Raw genomic sequence first — 18,282 nt, 5'->3', positions numbered from 1 at the left:
TTTTTACTGATCATCCTTGAGTATGAAGAAAAACCAACCAAACAACCAACAGACACCGCTGGACACCTGAAGGAAGATTATAAAATGAAACACAGAGACCAAGATTAAACAAAGCAGCAAGCACCAGAGAAAAATGATCCAAAGAAACAAAGTAATGCAGCAGAAGAAGACCACTTCTGAAAATTTGTATGTGCAGTGAGATTTGAGAGACTTCACAGCTGTAAAGTAAGAACAAAACATGATTCCAAAGAAGAGATCAAGTGAGAAGAGTTGAGTTCTTGGAATTTAAAAATATGCTTCCACACTAAAAAGCTGTAATAGAAATGTTAGGAGTCAAGTCAAAGCAGGAAAAATAGGTAACTTTTGAAAGTAAAGGTAAGAGATTTAGAGATATAACCTAGGAGATGACATTTGACAGACCTGCAGAAAGAGAGACCTGAGAAAACAAGGGAATGAAACTATCAAAGAAAAAACTGAATTCCTCCAAGCTGAAAAGTAGAAATCTGAAGACCAAAGGATCCACTAAATCCCCAGCACAATGAATGAAAAAGCTAAAATCCACACCTGAACACATTGTGGGGATTTTCAGAGACAGAAGACTCTAAAGCTTCCAAAGACAAACCTCAATTAAGTAAAAGCAAAGGAGCAAGTGTCAGACTGACACCTACTTCTCAGTAGCAATGCAAAATGCAAGGACTCAATATTTTTAAAGGACTAAAAACAAATGACTTTCAACATCACCCAGCTAAAGTCATTCTCAGAATGCAAAGATCCATAAAATGTGTGCACATATTCCTTGTGAGTTTCTAAAGATGGGCTTTGATTAAATGAAGAAGTAGATCAAGAAAAAGGATGAGAGAAAACAGTGAATCCTGGGTATCTTGGATCCAATTAGGAGAGCAATGACAAGAAAACAGCTCTACACGGACCGAAGAGACTCACCTAGGCTAGAAAACAGGACAGAAGACTCCTGAAAAGTCATGGATCAAAGAAGAATTTAATGGGCGCCTGGGTGGCTCAGTGGGTTAAATCCTCTGCCTTTGGCTTGGGTCGTGATCCCAGGGTCCTGAGTCGGGCTCTCTGCTCCGTGGGGAGCTTGCTTCCCCCACTCTCTCTCTACCTGCCTTTCTGCCTATTTGTGATCTCTGTCTGTCAAATAAATAAATAAAATCTTAAAAAAAAAAAGAAGAAGAAGAATTTAAGAGAAAACATACATGATAGTTCTTTAAAAATATATATAAATATATACAATAATAAAGGCACACAGCATTAGAAAAAAGAAAGACAATAACTATCAGAAAAGCGGAAACCTAAGTGATTCAATCAGTTAAGCATCTACCTTCAGCTCAGGCCATGATCCTAGGGTTTTGGGATTGAGTCCCACAAAGGGTTCCTTCAATAGGGAGTCTGCTTCCCCTCTCTCTCTCTGCCCTTCCCCCACCTGCTTGTGCTCTCTCTCTCATTCATTCTCTCTCAAATAAATAAATAAAATCTTAGGAAAAAAAAACACTACACAGGAGAGGAAGTGTAATAGGATACTAGCTGGTTTTGCAATTGACAATGTTTATATAGTCAATGTAAGGTTAAGGTCCTTTATCTTTTCTTTACAGTCCAGTCTGAACTTTGGATGGCAGTCGTGGAAATGGGAACAGATCTGAGAAATGGACAGACATGGTGATAAAGTGACACCAGGGAAGAGGTAACAAGGATACATGAGGTTTGGAGGGAGGAGCAAGATGGTGGTGGCAGCGACCTAAATTTCCTCTGGTCCCAGGAATTCAACTAGATAATTATCAAACCATTCCGAACACTTACAAACTCAACAGGAGATCAAAGAAAAGAAGAGCAACAATTCTTGGGAACAGAAAAGCGACCACTTTCTGGAAGGTAAGATATGCAGAGAAGTGAATCCGAGGCCATATATGGAGACAGAGACCATTGAGGGGAGGGGCCGGCTCTGGGCAAGCGGTAGAGCAGCGGAGCACAAAATCACAACTTTTAGAAGCCTGCTCCACGGAGGGACGTCACTCCAGTGGCTAAGTGGGGGTGGAGCCCTCATGGGAACAGCGTGGTCTCAGGAGCCGCAGGGGACAGAGAGACCAGGGGTGTCTCAGGGTGGCAGAGCTCCCAGGTGCAGAGCGGGGAAGCCGGCTGTAGAGACAGAGATGAGGGGTGCGCTCAGCTCAGGTTACCTTGAACTGTGATCCGATGCGCAGTCGGGCCACTACTTTTTGAGCAGGGACCCCACTAAGTTGCAAATCCAGGGAGACACCCCCACCCCTGCCTTTCTCCACAGGGAGGAGCCGAGCAGGAGTGTGCCTGGGGAATCTGCTGGGTTTGGAGACTCCAAACAGGGCTGTGTACCAGAGACAGAAATGCTCAGTCACAGGCTGTGTGGGCTTGGAGCGCAGCTGGAGACCAGGGAGATAGGAGGGACTGACTGCTTCACTCTAAGGGCGCACTGAAGAGGGGGTCCCTAAGCTCTCAGATCTTCCAGGGCGGAGATTGGGACGCTGCCATTTTAATTCTCATCCTCCAAAGCTGTACAAAAAGTATTCAGGGAACAAAAGCTACCAAGAGCAAACTTGAGCAGATTGCTCAGCCTGGCCCCCGGCAAGGGCAGTGCAATTCCGCCTTGGACAAAGATATCCAAGAATCACTCCAAGAGGTCCCTCATCAGCAAGATCATCCAGCCAAGACCAAGTTTACCCATCAATGAGAACGGGGCTAGGGGAAAACAGCACATAGAATTCATGGCTTTTTTTCCCATGATCCTTTAGTCTTTCAAAATTAAAGTTTTTTTTTTTTTTTTTTTAGATTTTATTTATTTGACAGACAGAGATCGCAAGTAGGCAGAAAGGCAGGCAGAGAGAGAGCTGCCTCCCCACTTAGCAGAGAGCCTGACGTGGGGCTCAATCCCAGGATCCTGGGATCATGACCCGAGCTGAAGGCAGAAGCTTTAACCCACTGAGCCGCCCAGGCGCCCCAAAATTAAATGTTTTAAATTGTCATTTTTTTTCATTTTTAAAAAATTTTCCTCTTTCCTATTTTAACTATTTTATCTTAACACCTTTTTTTTTTTTTTAAAGATTTTATTTATTTATTTGACAGAGAGATCACAAGTAGGCAGAGAGGCAGGCAAAGAGTGAGAGGGAAGCAGGTTCCCCACTGAGCAGAGATCCTAATGTGGGGCTCGATCCCAGGACCCTGAGATCATGACCTGAGCCGAAGGCAGAGGCTTTAACCCACTGAGCCATCCAGGCACCCCTATCTATCTTAACACCTTCTAAAAAATCTTTTTTAATTTTCATTTTTACACTCATATTCTATTCCTTCATTGTATTTAACCTTTTTTTTGTGTGTACATATAAGTTTTTCTTTCTTTAAAATTTTGGGATACAGTTCCTTCTAACAGACCAAAATATATTCTACATCTAGCCTATAGCTTTGTTCTAGTCTCCAGCCTAATCACATTTTCTCCTCTTTTTTTCTTTTCTTTCTTTTTTCAATCACCTGCTTATCAATTCCTTTTTAAAAATCATTTAAAATTTTCATCTTTGCAGTCATATTTGATCCCTTCATCATGTTTGCCCTTATTTCTATACATGCATAAGTTTTTCTTTCTTTAAAATTTTGGGAGGCAGTTTCTTCTAACAGACCAAAATACACCCAAAATCAAGTGTGAGGGTCTGTTCTATTCACCAGCCTAAATTTACATATATATATGAATTTAGTGCCATTGTATTGCCTGTTAGGTGACTGTTACTGTATATTGTCTCTGTTCCTTTCTGGTCTGTTACTTTTAGGCTCTCTCTTTGCTTAGAGGACCCCTTTTAATATTTCCTGTGAGTCTGATTTGGTGTTTGCAAATTCTTTTAGTTATCTATCTATGTATATGTATATGTATATTCTTTGGGTTAAATATAAATTGTTTTCCCCTTTCTTCTCTCCTATGTTTCATGTCTCTTCTGATTTGGTTAGTGTATACTTTTCTGATATCGTTGTTACCCTTAGAGCATTTTGTTCTCCCATTCCTCTATTCTTCTCCAGACAAAATGACAAGGTGGAAGAACACCTTAAAGAAAAGGAGAAGAGGCAGTACCGACTGCTGAGGACCTACTCAATATGGACTTAGTAAGATATCAGAACTAGAATTCAGAATGATGATCATATAGACGCTAGAAGGACGTGAAAAAAGCATAGAAGATACTAGAGAATCCCTTTCTGGGGAATAAAATCCCTTTCTGGAGAAATAAAAGAACAAAAACCTAACCAAGTTGAAATTTTTAAAAAGCTATTAATGAAGTGCAATAAAAAATGGAGGCTCTTTCTGCTAGGATAAATGATACAGAAGAGAGAATTAGTGATAAAAGAAGATGAAATGATGGAGAATAAAGAAGCTGAGAAAGAGACAAACAACTACTGGATCATAAGTGGAGAACTTGAGAGATAAGGGATACCATAAGATGAAGCAATATAGAATAATTGGGATCCCAGAAGAAGAAGAAAGAGAGAGGGGGGGCAGAAGGTATACTGGAGAAAATTATAGCAGAGAATTTCCCTAATTTAGAGAAGGAAACAAGCATCAAAATCCAGGAGGCACAGAGAATCCGCCCCCCCCATCAAAAAAAAATAGGTCAACACCACATCATCTAATAGTAAAACTTCCAAGTCTCAGAGACAAAGAGAAAATCCTTAAAGCAGCTTGGGACAAGAGGTCTGTAATCTACAACAGGAGAAACATTAGATTGGCAGCATACCTATCCACAGAGACCTGGCAGATCAGAAAGGAATGGGATGGTATATTCAGAGCAATAAATGAGAAAAATATGCATCCAAGAATACTATATCCAGCTAGGCTGTCATTGAAAATAGGAGGAGACATAAAAAGTTTCCAGGACAAACAAAAACTGAAAGATTTTGTAAACACCAAACTGGCATTACAGGGAATATTGAAAGGGGTCCTCTAAGCAAAGACAGAGCCTGAAAGTGGACCAAAAAGGAACAGGGACAATATACAGTAACAGTCAACTTACAGGCAATACAATGGCACTAAATTCATATCTTTCAATAGTTACTGTAAATGTAAATGGACTAAATACCCCAATCAAAAGACACAGGGTATCAGAATGGATAAAAAATAAGACCCATAGATATGCTGTCTATAAGAAACTCATTTTAGACACAAAGACACCTCCAGATTTAAAGTGAAGGGGTGGAAAACAATTTACCATCCTAATGGACATCAAAAGAAAGCTGGGGTGGCAATCCTCCCATCGGACAAATTTTAAGCCGAAGACTACAATAAGAGATGAAGAAGGACATTATATTATACTTAAAGGATCTGTCCAACAAGAATGTCTAACAATTTTAAATATCTATGTCCCTAAAATGGGAGCAGCCAATTATATAAACCAATTAATAACAAAATCAAAGAAACACATTGACAATAATACAGTAATGGTAGGGGACTTTAACAACCCTCTTACTGAAATGGACAGATTACCTAAGCAAAAGATCAACAAGGAAATAAAGGCTTTAAATGACATATTGGACCAGATGAACATCACAGATATATTCAGAACATTCCATCCTAAAGCAATAGATTACACACTCTCCTCTAGTACACATGGAACATTCTCTAGAATAGGTCATATCCTGGGTCACAAATCAGGTCTCAACCAGTACCGAAAGATTGGGATCATTCCCTGCATATTTTCAGACCACAAGGCTTTGAAACTAGAACTCATCTTCAAAAAGAAAGTTGGAAAGACCTCAAATACATGGAGGCTAAAAGAGCATCGTACTAAAGAATGAATGGGTCAACCAGGAAATTAAAGAAGAATTTTAAAAATTCATAGAAACAAATGAAAATGAAAACACAACTGTTCAAAATCTTTGGGACACAGCAAAGGCAGTCCTGAGAGGAAAGTATACAGTGATTTGAGCCTTTCTCAAGAAACAAGAAAGTTCTCAAATACACAACATAACACTACACCTAAAGGAGCTGGAGAAAGAAGAGCAAATAAAGCCCAAACCCATCAGAAGAAGAGAAATAATAAAAATCAGAGCAGAAGTCAATGAAAAAGAAACCAAAAAATAGTAGAACAGATTAATGAAACTAGGAGCTGGTTCTTTGAAAGAATAAGATTAATAAACTCCTAGCCAAACTTATCAAAAAGAAAAGAGAAAGGACCCAAATTAATAAAATCATGAATGAAAGAGGAGAGACCACAACCAACACCAAAGAAATAAAAACAATTATAAGAACATATTATGAGCAACTATATGCCAGCAAATTTGACAATCTGGAAGAAATTCTCAGAAACATATAAACTACCTAAACTGAACCAGGACAAAATAGAAAACCTGAACAGACCCGTAACCAGTAAGGCAATTGAAGCAGTCATCAAAAATCTCCCAAAACACAAGATCCTTGCACCAGACAGGTTCCCAGGAGAATTCTACCAAACATTTAAAGAAGAATTAGTACCCATTTTCCTGAAACTGTTCCAAAAAAAAAAAAAGAAGTGGAAGGAAATCTTCCAAACTCATGAGGTCAGCATTATCTCTATCCCCAAACCAGACAAAGACCCTATCAAAAAGGAGAATTATAGACCAATATCCCTGATGAACAATAGGATCCAACAGTACATTAAAATGATTAGTCACCATGACCAAGTGGGATTTATTCCAGGGCTGCAAGGTTAGTTCAACATCCGCAAATCATTGAGTGTGACACAATACTTTAAGAACAAGAACCATATGATACTCTTAATAGATGCTGAAAAAACATTTGATGAATTACAGCATCCTTTCTTGATCAAAACTCTTCATAGTGTAGGGATAGAGGGTACATATCTCAATATCATCAAAGCCATCTATGAAAAACCCACAGCAAATATCATTCCCAATGGTGAAAAGATCTCAGCTTTTCCCCTCAGGTCAGGAACACTGCAGGACTGTCCACTATCACTACTGTTTTTCAACATAGTACCAGAAGTCCTAGCTTCAGCAATCAGTCAACAAAAAGAAATAAAAGGCATCTGAATCAGCAAAGAAGTCAAACTCTCACTCTTTGCAGATGGTATGATACTGTGTGTGGAAAACCCAAAGACTCCACTCCAAAACTGCTAGAACTCATACAGGAATTAAGTAAAGTGTCAGGATATAAAATAAATGCACTGAAATCAGTTGCATTTCTATGCAGCAAAAGCAAGACAGAAGAAAGATAAATTAAAGAGTCGATCCCATTTACAATTGCACCCCAAACCATAAGATACCTAGGAATAAACCTAATCAAAGAGGCAAAGAATCTGTACTCAGAAAACTATAAAGCACTCATGAAAGCAATTGAGGAAGCACAAAGAAATGGGAAAAGTTCCATGCTTATGGATTGGAAGAACAAATATTGTGAAAATGTCTATGCTACCTAAAGCAATCTACACATTTAATGCAATTCCTATCAAAATATCATCAATTTTTTTTCAAAGAAATGGAACAAATGATTCTAAAATTTATATGGAACCAGAAAAGACCCCGAATAGCCAGAGGAATGTTGAAAAAGAAAGCCGAAGTTTGTGGCATCACAATTCCAGACTTGAAGCTCTATTACAAAGCTGTCATCAAGACAGTAGGGTGCTGGCACAAAAACAGACACATAGATCAATGGAACAGAATAAAAAGCCCAGAAATGGATCCTCAACTCTATGGTCAACTAATCTTCGACAAAGCAGGAAAGAATGTCCAATGGAAAAAAGACAACCTCTTCAACAAATGGTGTTGGGAAAATTGGACAGCCACATGCAGAAAAATGAAATTGGACCATTTCCTTACACCACACACAAAAATAGACTCAAAATGGATGGAGGACCTCAATGTGAGAAAGGAATCCATCCAAATGCTTGAGGAGAACACAGGCAGCAACTTCTTTGACCCCAGCCACAGCAACATCTTCCTAGGAACCTCACCAAAATCAAGGGAAGCAAGGGCAAAAATGAACTATTCGGATTTCATCAAGATCAAAAGCTTTTGCACAGCAAAGGAAACAGTTAACAAAACCAAAAGACAACTGACAGAATGGGAGAAGATATTTGCAAACGACATATCAGATAAAGGGCTAGTGTCCAAAATCTATAAAGAACTTAGCAAACTCAACACCCAAAGAACAAAAAATCCAATCAAGAAATGGGCAGAAGACTTGAACAGACATTTCTGCAAAGAAGACATCCAGATGGCCAACAGACACATGAAAAAGTGCTCCATATCACTCGGCATCAGGGAAATACAAATCAAAACCACAATGAGATACCACCTCATGCCAGTCAGAATGGCTAAAATTAACAAGTCAGGAAATGACAGATGCTGGCGAGGATGTGGAGAAAGGGGAACCCTCCTACACTGTTGGTGGGAATGCAAGCTGGTGCAGCCACTCTGGAAAACAGCATGGAGGTTCCTCAAAAAGATGAAATTAGAACTACCCAGGAATCACACTACTGGGTATTTACCCTAAAGATACAAACGTAGTGATCCGAAGGGGCACGTGCACCCGAATGTTTATAGCAGCAATGTCCACAATAGCCAAACTATGGAAAGAACCTAGATGTCCATCAACAGACGAATGGATAAAGAAGATGTGGTATATATACACAATGGAATACTATGCAGCCATCAAAAGAAATGAAATCTTGCCATTTGTGACAATGTGGATGGAACTAGAGGGTATTATGCTTAGCAAAGTAAGTCAATCAGAGAAAGACAACTATCATATGATCTCCCTGATATGAAGAAGTGGAGATGCCACATGGGGGGGTTGGAGGGTAGGAAAAGAATAAATGAAACAAGATGGGATCGTACCACTATGTAAAGGTGGCACACATATAGTTGAAAGGGACAGTGGGAGAAGAGTGAGTTTGGGGGAAGTTCATGTATCTCGCTAGGAAGGCTAAGTTGGCGGAGCCTCAGAAACATTTCAAGTAGAAATGTCAGGTAGGTACATGGGTATACTAACCGGCGCAGAGCTAAGGGGAGAGGTCCGTACTAGAAATATAAGCTGAGCATGTACTGGCATGTAGATGGGAACAGAAGCCATGGGCTCACTGTTGAGTGTTTTCAGATGGTTTTGTTGGAACAAGAAACTGAAGGCAAATAAGCTCAAGGAAAATCAAGAGTTTCTCCAGGAGAAAAGAGTGCTTCAAGAGGCAGCGGATAATCACCTGTGTGAAGTGTTACTGGAAAGTCAAATACGAAAAGCAGCGTCAGCAGCAAGTGACTTTAGCGTCACTGCCTCCCCGACTGCAGCACAGATCTCACGGTTACCTCCATTGTCTATTTAACTATCTCAGCCGCGGACCGTACATGTGTACGCAGACACGGCCACATCTTTTCCATCTTTATACATCCAGCACCCAGCACACCTGTTGCATAGGAGGTTCGTGCTAAATATCACAAGTCTCCAAACAGCCCTGTTATTTATTAGCGATGTAACACATATTTACTGGGAGCCAATCAAGTGTCAGATTTTCTGCCAGAGGATGGGCGGGGGAAATGAATTAAGACACAGTTTCTTTCCCTCACCGGTGTCTCTGCTTCATCCATCCGTCCACCCACCCATCCCCCCCTTCACGAGTGCACTTACCGTGAGGAATTAGCACTGTTTATATGCCAGATCCTCTTCAAGTCTACGAACCCCTTATGAGTCCTACCTTCCTCATCTCTGCATCACTGCACATAATACAATAGCACATGATTTCAGCACCTAATAAAGCTGTAGTTTTTCCCGAGTGTGCTTACGCAGTCTGAATGAGGGAGAACAATTTGTTAACGAATGAATACAGTGACATGACCTAAATACTGCAGCAGACGTGCACACAGGGCGACAGCTGTGTAGAGAGCGTTCCTAATGCTGTTTAGAGCAAAGGACTCAGAGAAGAAAATGCTTGAGCTGAGTCTTGATGGATAATAAGAATCTGCCAGGCAGACATGGTAAAGAGGAGGAAATGGCCTGCGCAAAAGCATGAAGCCCTAGAAAAGCACGCTACCTCCAGGGAAGAGCAAATAACATTATTGCAATGGAGGGTGCATTTGGGGAACAGGTAGTAGATGAGGCTACAATGTACAGAGAGGGGTGATATCATGAAAGGCTCTGAGTACGATGGTGAGTTTCACTTTCAGACCACAGACTCCTGGGACCCAGTTTACAACTGTAAATCTGCCTAAAGCTGGCTTTGTTCTACATAAGGTCCACTTAAAAATTTTTAGCAAATATAAAAAAAAATAGCAAATAACTTTTATATATTATTTAGCTCTTATGTAGACACATATATCTAAAAACCTATCCCCACAATTGTTTTGTAAAGGAAAACAAGGTATCAGGGCGCCTGGGTGGCTCAGTTAAGCATCTGTCACTCAGGTCATGATCTGAGGGGTCCTGGGATTGAATTCGTGTCACCGTGTCAGGCTTCCTGCTGGGCAAGGAGTCTGCCTCTCCTTCTGCCCCTCCCCCAAGCTTGCGCACTCGCTCTCAAATAAAGAAATAATCTTAAAAAAATTAAAGAAAAAGGAAAACAAGATAACATGATAGCAGGACAGCAGGTTGGACCAATTACTTAATTACAGATAAACATCATTAATTATAATATTTTGAACTAGTCAAGTTTAATTAAGATTAGCCATGAAACCAAGGCATTCTATTAACAAAATAAAAATAAGCATATAAACTTCATGTGTTCAATTCTTAATACTGAAACAGAAGGCATAAGCCAAATTAGTAAGTTTAACCAATAAATCTATCATTAAGTGTTTCTTTCAGTAGGTTTAGGTTTTGCTCCAAGGCAACGTGCCTCCTTGCCATCCCCAAACGGCATCAAGTTCTAGAAGAAAAGAAAGAACACAACTCACTTCATTCAGTCTTCTCTGCAGATCTTTGACTTGATGTGAATATTCTTGCAAAACACGTTCGATGTGTTCCTTTCCAGGGTACGGGATGACTTTTCTAGGAGAATCGAGTTCCACTTCATATTTGGGGAAAAAAGGAATTTGTGTCAATGTCGCAGCTGAAGCCGTGTTTTCAATGATTGTGCCACGAATAGATGACATAAAAAACGGGCTTGAAGAACCTAAATATTAAAGAATGAACCAATCAACGTACTAATAAAATAGTTCTGTGGTCCACATTTTCCCAGGTGATTTCCTTAGTGAACCCCGAAGATACTCCAGGTCTCGGGGGGGGGGGGGGAAACAGACCAGGAAAGGGTTGGGAAGAGCTCTGAGAGAGACAAGCACTAGGGAAAAAGCAGAGCTGGGAGGAGGAGGGAGTTCTGCTTGATAGCGATCAAGGGATAGCCGAGGGGAAGGAGCCTTGAAGTATATTAAGGAGAAGAGAAAGGGCAGTGTAGGCCGCGGGAGCACGATCACTAACGGTGAGGCGGCTCGCGACAGCACAGATATTCCTGACAGGAAAGAAGTAGCCAGATCCGAGAATGAAGATATAGGCCAGAGCACGAAGGACGCTGTGGTCATGCCGAGGAGCTTGACTTTTGTCTTGAAAGTTATGAAATGGATTTCAGAGTAAGAGAGTAGCTCACTAGGTTTGAGGTCTGAAAAGGCCGTCCGGCTTCAGTGTGGAGAATGCTCTGGACGGGGATGAAACTGAGGGAGAGAATCAAGTCGGAGAAGGCTTTCATCGACGCAGGCAAGACATGGCAAGTGTCTACCCTAAAGCAGAGACAGTGGGGTCGGACACAGGGTATGGACTTGAGAAATACATGTGGGAAGGAGAAGCCCGGGTGGTGTCAAAGAGCTCTCAAGGGCTCTCGCGCTTCAACCTCCAAACAAGGCTGCTTCATTTACGAGTCGAGGAGTCGGCCTGCTTCGGAGCAGGAATTTGGGAACCATCAGCATCTGAGTTCTAGTGAACCCCTGAAGTCAACGGGATGATCCAGGGGCAGTGTATAAAGGGAAAACAGAGGACGAAGAGAGTGCTCCAAGGAAACACCTGTATTTAAAGGGAAGACAAGGGAGCAAAACCCAGCAAGGGTCGCAGAAGAAACACAAAGATATTAGAGAATTATGTTCAAGAAACAGCAACGGTTTGGACCGAGTGACTGAGAGTGTGAGACGGAAAGAGGCCTTCCCATGAGCCGGCTGGGGAGCCCCCGGCTGAACACACAGGCTGCCCTTCATGTAAAGGAAGGAGTTCTCATGGGGCCCCGGGGAGGCTCAGTAAGTCAAGCAGCTGCCTCTGGCTCAGGTCAAGATCCCAGAGTCCTGGGGTGGGGATTGAGCCCCGCATCCGGCTGCCAGCTCCGTGCGGGGCCTGCGTCTCCCTCCCCTTCTCCGTCTGCCCCTCCCCATGCTTACGTGCTCTCTCTTTTCAATTACACAGATAAAATCTTAAAAAGAGAGAGAGAGAGAGAGAGAGAGAGAACGTCTCAGAGTTGACCCAAGAGTCCAGAAAAAGGCACCAAGAATGAGGGGGAGTGATTCCCAGGCCTGAGCGCTAATCTGGGAATGGTCAGCCTGTGCTCAGTTGGGTTTCAGAACTGGGACAGACCCTGTGCCTCCTGTTGTCCCCGTGTGGAGCAGTAGCTCTGACAGATGCGGGTCTGCCACTGGACGTCGGCTGTCACGGGTCTTCAGATGACGAACGCGACTCAGGGAGCTGTACAACTGAAAAGCTTCATCCAAACCTGAATCTAGTTTCAATAGGGATGTTCTGGCCTTTGAACGGACGGAAGCTGTAACAGGATGAGACTGTTAGGGCCTTCCTGGGAGAGAGAGAATGTGCTTTGCATGTGGGAGAAAAGTAAATAATTTGTGACCAGAGGGCAAACTGTGGTGCTTTGAACATATGTCCATAAACGCCTTGATAGTTGTCCCTTGAATAGGTTAACATCCCTCCTCTGTGTAAGAGAGGAGGAGCGGGAGCAATCGGGTCAGGCCCGTGCACACGTCTGCCGGGGAGGCGTGGAAAGAGACACTGGAAGATTAAAACCGAACAGACATACAGAAATACGAAATATAAACATAAAACAATAAAACACAGAAAATGGTTCTCTCCGGGGGGACAGGGAGGGGCGGAGATCCAGCGGAAGGGAGAGGGGCCGCAGCCAAACTCCACCGAAGTGCCTTCCGCTAAGCTTTTCCTTCGGAGCCAGGTACCTGTTTTATATATTCTAAAAATAAAATGAAGTTGAACACTAACAGGAAGAAACTTTATAGTAAGTCTGTAACATGCCACTGAGAAAGACAGTTCCTTCAAATGACTTCAGAGCGCAGCCCTCTGTGCGTGGGCTTAGAGAGACTCTCTTAGGCGCCAGCGTGTCCCGGTGGGAGCGCAGCTGTAATTCGGAAACTCTTGTATGGACTGTGCAAGAGAGAAAATGAACAAATGTGCTGAGGGTTTTGGAAACTAGAATTTCACGGTAGGGGAGATGCAGACATGGAATGAGGGAAGATGAGGAGGACTCCATGGTACCGGATTTGAATGTGAGTCATCCATGCGAATCTGAGATTTAAAAAAAAAAAATCTATTTTGAAGCTTTATCCACTGAATGTTCCAGACAAAAATGATACCTCAGTAGCAATATGCACATGAGACTCTGGATTCTTTATTATTATTCTCTACTGAAGGGAACCTGGGCTCCTTAGAGAAATGGCTCATTCCAGGCCTGGGGGAAGAAGTCAAACCCAGTGAGAGCCGGGGCCGTTCGGATGTGCCAGAAAGCAGGGAAGTGGGTCACGTTCTAAGGACAGGAACCAGCCGAAAAGGACTGGCCAGACACGATACAATTGAGAACCAAAAACAATAGTGGCGGGTTGGGGGGCAGGTTGGGGTACCAGGTGGTGGGTATTATAGAGGGCACGGATTGCATGGAGCACTGGGTGTGGTGCAAAAATAATGAATACTGTTATGCTGAAAATAAATAAAAAATAAATTTAAAAAAAACTTGAGGAAAAAATAAAAATCTCTAAAAATATATAAAAAAAAATAACCAATAGTGGCAGCAATGCATTATAGGACTTTGAACTAAGGACAATCTACAGACGGATGGAGGGCAATAATGATGAAGGGGAAGCTCTTCTTTCCTGAGGAGTGTCAGCTAATGACTATGGTAAAATTAGAAAATCAAAAATGTAATCCTTGCTTCGGGCAAGAATCTTCAATTGACACCACGACCCCTGGATAAAAAACTATTTAGCACTAGGATATTCACAAACTCTTGCCAAATGAGTTTAACCCGAGTCTAAAGATGAGAAACAACCAGAGAAATCTAAAATGTCGGATATTCTATAATACAGCTAGTCCAGCCTCTTAACGCCTATGCCGTGAGAAACAACAACGGAGCAAGGATGAAGGGAACAACCACTAAATACAATTCATCTCTGCTATTGTTACACACACACACACACACACACACAACCAAGGAAGACTTTTTATGAGGTCAACTGCGTAAATTTTAATATGATTGCAAATCAGATGACATCGCACTGACAGTGATTTTCTGAGGCATGATAATGTGGTGATGTAGGAAATCATCCTTATCGAAGGAGATGCATGTTCAGATTTTGAGGCAAGAACCATGATGCCTTCAATTTCAGGTAAGTGAAACACAAATCATACATACAGAGATAAAGCAAATATAAAAATGTTGACAACTGCTGCACCAAGTGTAAGGTATTCAATGTACTACTTTTTAATAGCTTAAAAAATTTCAAAACAAAATGTTGGGGGGGATAAGAGGCCACTGAACTTGGTGAAAAAGAGAAAATTAAGTCACATTGGCCAGAGTGATTTTATTGGACTACTGGATTCAAAAGCCAGAAGGCAGTAGTTTGCAGAAATGGATGGACAGATATTAGATGTCCTTAGGAAATTAGGAAATAAAGTTATCTGTGAGAAAGAAGTACCTAAGAATGGCATAATTTTGAAATAAGTATTGAGGGAAACTGGAGAGGGAACTGGCTAAGCTCGTGAGTCTCCTCTAGCAGGATCAAGGAGAGAGATGAGATGGGAGACTCTGACGGTGACGCGGCAAACTGACGGGAAATCCACAGTCTGTATATTTTCTCTAGCAGAATCTTCCGGAAACCCAGTAGGAAAATGGAGAATGCAGTCAGCCTGATAAAGATGGGGGTTTTCCTGTAAGAGTGCAACAAAAGAGTAAGAGAAAGAGGAAGTTGAAGAGACCGGCAAGAGGCTGGCTGAAATAATGAATGACACAAAAAAGAAAGTGAGGATAAGAAGAGGTTTTAATTTAGGAGAAAATGGCAGAATCTAGAGCAGTTGTTCTCAACCCTCTTTGGAAATCAGGGTCAACTGGGGAGCCTTAAAAAAAAAAATCCACTGGTACCTAAGCCCCATTCCAGACTTATTGAATCAGAGTCTCTAGGTGTGGCTCTAAGCCATATGAGTGTTTAAAACCTCAAAAAGTGATTCTGACACGGAGCCATGGTTGAGAATCACTCCTTCCATGAGGCAGAAGAGCAGGTGCTCTAGGAGGGAGGGAGGGACAGGGCTAGAAGACAGGGGGTTGGATTTCAGAAGTCTAACAGCTCTTGGTAATAAGATCCAAGTAAGAGAAGTGGGTGTGGCTAGAGTCAATGTCAAGGTGAGAAGAACTAAAAAGGTGAAGAAACTCTAAGATGAGTCTAAGATGGGTCTAAGACGGGACAGTGATATCCTGGGATGATGGTGAGCCTGAGGAGGGAGAGACAACCCAGGAGCTAAGTGCTGCAGCCCTGATGAGTGCGAGGGACAGAGTGTGCAGGGATGTGCGTGTGCGGAACTGGGCGGGAAGATGGGCACGGCAGCATGGAGGGGACAGAGGCACCTCAGGACAGTAAAAGCAGCCTAAAAAGCAAAGTCTTCTCAAAATAAGTGCTGAAATAAAAGTGGTTAAGCAGACCAGTAAGACAACAGATCTGCAACTGAGAATAAACTTTGGGTGCATTCTTCTGGATGAGCGAGCCAGGCAGGGCAAGCAATCGGAGCGTGCAGGCCACTGGCCTGACTGCCGGCAGGTCTGTCCTCTAGCGCTCCGTCCTGCCGGGTGCCGCAGTGAGCTACTTTCCCCAGGCTGCCTTCCCAGCCCCTCTCCTGGGACGCCACTGAGGGAGGTGCTGGGAAGATCCAGAGGCTGCAGGACGGAGACACTGTGCACCAGTCCCTCTCACAGCCTCAGCTGGGCTTCTGGCCGTCAGTGGGCTTCTGCTCCCGCCCCACACCACTGCAGCCCCCTTCCCGCAGCCCTGCTGCTGGTGGTGTGAGCTCTTGCCTTCCCGCCCTCCTGACATTTCCTCTTCTCGTGGTCCTTCTAGCCCAAGGCTGGTAGCAGCTTCCTGCGGCTGTGCCTGCCCGGCTTCCCCCTATGACGCTTCGCAGCAAGGTCAACACCAACTCCTTCCCAGTTGCCCTGCATCGTTCTGCCTATCTATCACTTCTGTTACTGTTTTCCTGCCAGCTGCCCCTGGCCTTGGACTGAGATGGGTTCAGGGGGAGGGGAAGGGGCCGGAGCCAGGTCAGTAGAGATGGAGGGGGAAGACTGGACTCGAGAGCCACCGCCTACACCAGGAGCACGCAGGACGGGGTGGCGTGGGGAGCGGGAAAGGGTCAAACTGACGCAGGAATCGGGCTTCAAGCGGACCGGGGAAGAGAAGGCGTTAGGGAAACATGGAACACCTTGTAGTCCCTCAACATGGAAACAATTTTTAGACCAAAAAAGTAATGTAAACATTTGCTAAAAAACAGATACACTATTTTTAAAAGACTAAACAGTTTCTGCCTCACAAAGTAGAATTTTCAACAATAAACATTCATGACCACCATCTGTGCTCTGCAGTAAAAACCAAAATATACTAAAAAACAACAGCCTGAATAAATATTATGAAGGCTATTTAATTCCAATGTTCCCATTTCGTTTGATAAAGAACACACACCTCCATTGGATGTGACACCACTGCTTGATAAAAGATCTTCATTATTTGATTCACCAGCTTTTGGTTCCATATTAAATACTGCTACCTCTTCTTAAAGAATCTGGAAATACGAGTGCTTCCCTTTTCGATTCTTCTGTTTCTTATCTATAAGACAGGGGTTCGATCTTTATTAATAAGGTACTATGAGAACAAAATTCATAGAAGAGGGACTGACTCCATTCATATTTCAAATTTAGTAGTAACTCTTCGCCAGAAAAATACTTATACATAAATATATTATCACTACATAAAATGAGTGAATAGCATCTTATTTTAGAAATTATTGCTTTTAATATCTAAGTAGCTTACTGAAGACAACCTGAAAATCAAAACCTAATTTTTTAATTACAACGGTGGTTAGCACTCTAGTGACATTGTCAAATAATGGTAGAAAATATCTCCTTAGTGAAAAGTCACAATCAGTAAAAAGAAATAAAGTAAAAAATAATAATAAATAAAAATAAATCCCAAATCAGCAAATTGGAAATCATTACTAAAAGCTGAAAAACTTCTTTAATGTCAAACAGTGCTCATAATTTTAGATTAGGCCAAGAGGACTCCTGGGTTTGGAGAATGATGGTGGTGGCCTGATTCTCAATCTCACCCCTCATCCTCTGAAAACTACTACGAAATCAGGGTGCCTGGGTGGCTCAGTTGTTGGGGTCTGCCTTTGGCTCAGGTTGTGATCCCAGGGTCCTGCGATGGAGTCCTGTGTGGGCTCCTTGCTCGGCTGGGAGTCTGCTTCTCCCTCTGCCCCTCCTGCCCCTGGTCGTGACTGCTCTCTTTCTTTCTCTGGCGAAAATAAATAAATAAAATCTTCAAAAAAACAAAACAAAACAAAACAAAACCTATAAAATCAGTAAGGACGACAAATGAATAAAAGCACATGGGCTCTATGCCTTCGGCAACCCCAGATGACAGAGGATACGACAACCTTCAAATTATCTGTTAGCAGAGGCAAAATGTGTTCCCAGATTGCTCCTACGGCCCACCCGCCAGCCCCGTGGGCAGGTACGCGTGGAGAATGGGAGGGGCGAGGCCGGAAAACCTAAAAGGAGCAGAGGACAACGGAGGGCTGAGAGCAGCACAGGCTTACGCACCGCAGAAATGGAACAGGAAAAGCCCAGATGTTAGGCTCAGGTTGCGACTGGGTAGTCCCCAGCCGCGGCTACTGGGTCAGATGGCTTGCAAATGAGGGGACCCAGAAGTAGCACCTCAAAGGAGCACTGTTTCTGGAGAAGAAGAGGTGATCTCCGCAGCAGACATGGTCACAAAGGAGGGAGCAGGGACAGTTCAGGCACCGAC

The 18,282-nt window shown here is 42.7% G+C and overlaps 1 protein-coding gene across 7 annotated transcripts in view; it reads right to left on the bottom strand.

The window, feature by feature from the left end:
• CCDC158 (coiled-coil domain containing 158) overlaps nucleotides 1–18,282 on the bottom strand; it is a 93,725-nt gene that overhangs the window by 61,518 nt on the left and 13,925 nt on the right. For 6 of the 7 annotated variants that reach the window (XM_059158911.1, XM_059158946.1, XM_059158918.1 and 3 more), the window contains 2 exons: nucleotides 16,939–17,082; nucleotides 10,900–11,117 (listed from right to left, as the gene is read on the bottom strand). In XM_059158911.1, coding sequence (XP_059014894.1) covers nucleotides 10,900–11,117; nucleotides 16,939–17,008 — 288 coding nt within the window. In that variant the 5' untranslated portion in view covers nucleotides 17,009–17,082. The remainder of the gene's footprint in view (nucleotides 1–10,899; nucleotides 11,118–16,938; nucleotides 17,083–18,282) is intronic. The other variant, XM_059158954.1, reaches the window with a different exon arrangement.

Source organism: Mustela lutreola, chromosome 1, assembly GCF_030435805.1.
Source record: "Mustela lutreola isolate mMusLut2 chromosome 1, mMusLut2.pri, whole genome shotgun sequence".
NCBI classification, from domain to species: Eukaryota; Metazoa; Chordata; class Mammalia; order Carnivora; family Mustelidae; genus Mustela; species Mustela lutreola.
Note: the sequence above shows the minus strand (reverse complement) of the source record. Positions and strands in the feature narration are given on the sequence as shown.